This window comes from Acartia tonsa, chromosome 2, assembly GCF_053477335.1.
Source record: "Acartia tonsa isolate MP-2025a chromosome 2, ASM5347733v1, whole genome shotgun sequence".
In the NCBI taxonomy this organism is placed as follows: Eukaryota; Metazoa; Arthropoda; class Copepoda; order Calanoida; family Acartiidae; genus Acartia; species Acartia tonsa.
This window is the reverse complement of record NC_137261.1, coordinates 36,278,060-36,283,769: the sequence shown is the minus strand read 5'-3', so window position 1 is coordinate 36,283,769 and position 5,710 is coordinate 36,278,060. Positions and strand designations below refer to the sequence as shown.

The window sequence follows — 5,710 nt, the reverse complement described above, 5'->3', positions numbered from 1 at the left end:
AATTTAGTCACCTCTTAACAAATTATTTTCCACTTGAAGGAAAGTGTTTTTGAAATCCACAAATAAAGAGATATTTGACACAATAGGAGCGCCCCTGTACACTAAACTAGCAATTTTTTTTCATTTCGATATTAGAATTTGCTTTTTAAATTAATATTTCAAGCTTCATATAATTGTATTTCCATAGATATAATTGTTTTTGTCATAAGTAGCGTAGCTACTCTATAACTAGCGTCTTTCATCCGTCTTTATGCAAACTTTTGTATCCAGAGCAAGTGAACATAATACTTGTCCTCTCTGCATGTAAAGATAGGGGTCGGATTTTAAATTTTATTTTCATCACTGAGAACATTTTTAATTTGCCATATAAATGCTTTTTAGCTGCCTTTATATTTAGATTTTTTTCTCTATATCAAATAAGCTTGTATCATAGTCGCATATTTTTTGGGCAGATTTTACCCTTATGCTACGTCACCTGTCAGACCAATTCTAAATGACGTTTTCTGTTATATGCATGTCTGTTTGTTCTCTAATTATGAATATTATCGTCCTTGTTAGTATACAAAATATGAGGAAATGATAAAACATCTTGTAGGAGAAGAATGGGAGAAGTTACTAAACTGTACTATACCTGAAATGATAAATTCTAGCGCCTGTATTAACCTGGATAATTTGTCATTACACAGTAACAGTGCTAAGATTAAAGGAACAGTAAACAATTATATATACACAAGTAACAAGTTGTATGTCTGTTTTTCATTTTAGATGTCGTAAAGTTTTGCCTTGGACATTTGAAGCAGTCGTGTGTCTTAGCGACTAAGCCTCAAAATAAAACCAGTTATATAGATGCTTTGGATTTTTTTTTAAAAAAAGGAATTGCCATATTTGGGTATGGTAACTCTTGAGCTGAATTCATAATTAATAATTAAATTATTATTTTTATGGGTTTGAAGCTTGGAATTGTATAAAAATGGAGAAAATGAAATTGTTTTTTGTTCTTTAACAGGAAAGAAATTGAGGCTTAAAATTTATTTTGAATTAACTCCGGATTTTACCATTGAAACTTCATTTCGGGTAAGAACTTTTTTTCAGGTCACAAGGGTCTTCTACAGATGTTTTTTGATGTTTCATCTTTCCAGGAAGGGAGGCGACATTTGTATTTAAAACGTTGAAAATGATACCTACTTCTGCTATGTCAGGAACATGACAGAGGAATCAATGCCTTGGCCCTTATACAGTCACAAATCATTATTATACACACTTAGGACTTTCAGACAAACGGCGTCTAAACAATGGGTTGGTTTTCTGTTGGGAGTTACCTTACATAAAACCCCGGATGTTTGGACAGAAAATATATCCTTAATAGCAGCCTCCGCCCCTAAAGAATATAGGTAATATCTGATCATACTTTTCCTATTTTAGGAGTTAAAAAAGAAAACTGTAGATTTCATCAAAGAGCCCATAACTTTGAAAGTACCCTCTTCACATCTTAATCCAGTTCTAGTGTTTCAATTAATAAAATTTTACAGAAAATCTGAAATCAAAGAAAAAGTTCTTGGTTACACGAGAATTTATTTTAGGTATTGATTTTTTTTATTAATTTTGACACAAAGAAAGAGTTCTATTAAACTTACACATGTTGTCCGTCTATTAGATCATATCATTGTACAAATGTCTAGTAGATGCATTGGGGTTTACTGATGCCAGGGGGCGTTAGCCTCAAGGGGTTAGAAAATAGGAATGCAGTATATGTTACTTTTTGGGGTTTTAAATGACACCTCTTTAATCATACCTTCAGCACGCTACTCACAGTATTTAACACTGCACCTAACAAAATTTTATGAAGTTTCTTGGGTTAGGCAGGAGTTGATGTTTCCTTAGCCATAGATATAAAAAAAAGTAGGACTAAGTGAAAAATAACTCTCAGGTTAGCCTAAGATATGTACACATATGTATATGATTTTGGCCCACTGACTTTCTTTCTGTAATTTGTCATTTTGAGCTTGGAAACCCAACAAGAGTTTTGTAATATATTTTGTTTATAATCTAGAGATCTTATTCCTGAAGTTGATAAGAAATCATTAATAATTTCTGGTAATGGTATGCAAGACACAACTTTATTATTGTCAGGTAGATATTTTACAACAAATATATTCATCATTTGTTTACTGTCCATTCATTACAAAGTTATATTGGAAAATAAATCAGTGTAAGAAGGTCTCAGATCTGTTTTTTACTTTTACACTCATTCATTTAGAAAAAAAACATTTATATTGATCATAATAATCTACCTTTCTGTGTGTTTGTCAAATCATTTAAAGTTGTACATTAATCATTACACAAAAGTAACAGTAAGCGTGTCTGTATTTGTGGTTGTCTGTCTGTACCAAAGGATTTTGCTAACCTCTGGACCGAAATGTTTCTCCTTTACAGTGTAGCTTCTTATCTGTAGGTCCTGGAAAGGTTTGTAACTATTTTGCGGAAGGGTACCACCACCCTCCTCAGAAAAATTTAAAATTAAAAAAAAATATTTTTCTTTTTAAAACGGAAGTTGAAAGCAGGTGGGCGGGTCGACTTCCAGTGCCCCTAGAGTCTTCTAAGAGCATAGCTGCAATCCTATATTTATTTGATGTCTGTCTGTTTCATAATTGACTTATCCGATTGAGTTCTCCATTAGGGGCGAAATTACTACTATAAATATAAATTGGCTAAAATCAAGACCTTAAAAATTTAATTAGATTTACTATAGGTAGGATAAAGGAAGGAAGCTGCGAAAATCCACCTAAAGAAATTCTACAGATTTTCAATCAAAATATTATGAAAGATTTGGATAATGTTTTTGAAATGAAAGGTAATCATATGTTCAAAAGTTATAGAATAGAGGAGCATGTTTTGTTTTTAATCATATTTTGTTTATGGGTATTATTAAAACTACATATTTATGACAAATATAGAATATGTGCAAATCCTTATAAATTAAAGATATGTTAAGTTAAATATTTTTTATTGAAAGTAAGATATTTTTATTCTTTTAAGAATTTCTTGTTATTAAAAGTTTAATTCATTTGTAGATGAAACTGAAGAATATAATTGCGAAACTAAATTTATTGTGGAGGTAAGCCATTTTTTTTCAGTATTGTTTAGAAACCGATTAATATCCGCTAGATAACAACCGGTTTGTGTATAGTACAGTATCGTATTATGAACAATTTTTCACAAATTCGGCCCCTCGGGGTCAACAAATATGGTTTCATATTATTATTTTTATTTTACCATCTCTGGAAGGCTGTCTCTAAAACGATGCGATAAAAAAACTAGTCGTCTATGGTTGGGGATCTAACTAGCTATTTGTAAAGTATGGAATGATTTCATTAAAGATTTAGTAGATTATTAAATAAACTTGTATATTACATTTGAGTCATACCATTTGAAATATTGTTTAGATTCGTAAACTTCAGCATGGAACAAGCCCATGCTCTTGGACTTATGAATCATGTCAGCCAACTCAAACATTTACAAAACCCCAACATAATTGCATGCAGTCAAGCTCAAATTCCCATGAAGCCAGTTCAAATAATAGTTTAACTTATGCAAATGTTTCAAGCACATCTTTTACTGATGAGCAATTATTAAAATCATCCAAAGGAAAGCAGCGTTTCCCAGTTATTAATTGTATCATGACAGATAAGATTGTATTTCATACAGGGTAAGTTAATTTTGTTTATATTTTTCTCATATACCAGTCATATAAAGGATTTTTTTAATAATTAAGATGATCATAAGGAAAATGGCAATGTATTGGTTTATAAAAAGGTGTAACTTTTAATTTGTCTATCAGGCAAATTTTATCAAATTAATTGTGTGTGTTCACAAAAATAATTATGAAAAATTCTGGACTCTTGTTGAGATATTTGTTGAAGTTGCAAATTAACACACAAGAGATTAATAAGATGAGAATTAAAATGTCCACCATAAATCCAATGAGACAACTTTTGGGTATAGTCCCTTTCATAACATTGCACCTTATGGGGTGATTCTTTGTATTTTTCACAGTAGCTTTTCTCCTACTTCTAGCCCCTACGGGGGGCTCTAATCCTGCGGGGCCAATTACCTAACCCTGTGGGGCAATCATCTATCCCAATATAACCTAACCTAACCTAAAATAAACTATAAAAAGCTATTTTAAAAATACGACAAATCGCCCCTTATGGGGCGATGTTACGAAAGGGACTATTCCCCAACTTTTAAACATCACATATTCTGTAACAAATCATTAATTACATTAAATATCTATTTCTTAAAAAGATTTGATGAAAAATTATGCATCCCTGAATATATTACTGGAATGGTATGTCCCTATAATATATTTGTGTATCTGAGTAAGCTGAATGTTGCTGAGTGGAAAGAGTTGTAAGCAATTAGTATTCATATCCAAATAAATATATCTATTTTCAATACTTTCATCTAGAGGCATATACAGGTTTTTTGTATGGGGTGTTGTTTTTTTTTAGTTTTGATGGGGGTAATGAATTGAAGTAAGGTTTTACAAAAGAAATAGCCTAGCTAATAATTTAAAAATCTTCATCGTGGGGGAATGCAATTCTGTGAGGTTAACTTTTTTGTTTGGTTTTGTTACATTTCTGCTGTAAATCAAACATAATTTATAGACTGATTTTGTAACTAAATTCTCTGTGAAGACTAAAAAATATTGAAATATAATTACCTTATATACTTACCTATCTCCAAAACCTTGAACCTACCAATATATTAACATATGATAACCATTAATCACTGTATCTTCTAATAATTCTGATATATTTACAAAGTTATAAAAACAATATGTTGATTTTATTTAATATAGGCATAATAAGTAAAAAGTAAAATTCAGATAATAAAATAAAAAAATGTTATATATAATGTTTAGGTATCAAGAAAGTAATGTATTCTGTAATTGCTTGTCTGCCTGTTCTAAGTTAAATCTTGAAAGATGTGACAGCACTAGTAGATATTCAAGGTAGATATATTTATATTACCATCATACCTATTTCTAGTTTTCTTTTACAGCATAATCAAATTTAAACAAGCCTCTTTAGATGAACTCATCAAAGAACACCTAATTTATTTAACATGAATTCAAAACATGCATCTGTGGCATACCAAGTAGCACATTTGCTCTTCATTGGTAAGGTTATTGGTTTGAATCTTGGATTACTACATAAAGACATCAAATATAGTTCATATGGCTGCTATAGCAGGTGGGTGAAATTAACAGTAAGAGTAGGGAGAATGCCATGGTCCATAACAGTATCATAAACAATTAGGAATTCTAGACTGAAGAGTTGGTTGTCTGCTTGTGTTGGGTGTTACTTGCCCTGGATGTTTAAACAAAAAGTAGTCCTGGGTTATTGGACCTGAAGTTAGAGAGTTATTGTAATCAACAGGTAATGTAACATTGAGGATATTTCATTAGAAAAATGTATTTTTTTGTTTGTTTAGTTTGAAAAGTATAAATCTTGAAAACTCTGAAGAGAATAGTACCAGGAAAAGATGTAAATCATAATTTAAAATTTTCATTTAACAATGAATATCTATATCTAGGATGAATTTATAACAAAGATTAGCATAACTCTTAAGAATAGCCTATTTTGATCATCAACTAAATAATGATAATTCAATATTTTCAATATAACATGCTTTTGATAAACAGAAA

The 5,710-nt window shown here is 30.5% G+C and overlaps 1 protein-coding gene across 1 annotated transcript; it reads left to right on the top strand.

Annotated features, from left to right (window-relative positions):
- The first annotated feature begins 1,007 nt into the window (after nt 1–1,007).
- LOC145312529 (uncharacterized) lies at nt 1,008–5,560 on the top strand. The gene is made up of 8 exons (XM_080151783.1): nt 1,008–1,074; nt 1,423–1,580; nt 2,051–2,130; nt 2,750–2,851; nt 3,072–3,115; nt 3,444–3,706; nt 4,925–5,014; nt 5,497–5,560. The coding sequence occupies exons 3-8, from the start codon at nt 2,103–2,105 to the stop codon at nt 5,558–5,560; spliced, it is 591 nt and encodes a 196-aa protein (XP_080007909.1). The 5' UTR covers nt 1,008–1,074; nt 1,423–1,580; nt 2,051–2,102.
- Nucleotides 5,561–5,710: the final 150 nt, after the last annotated feature.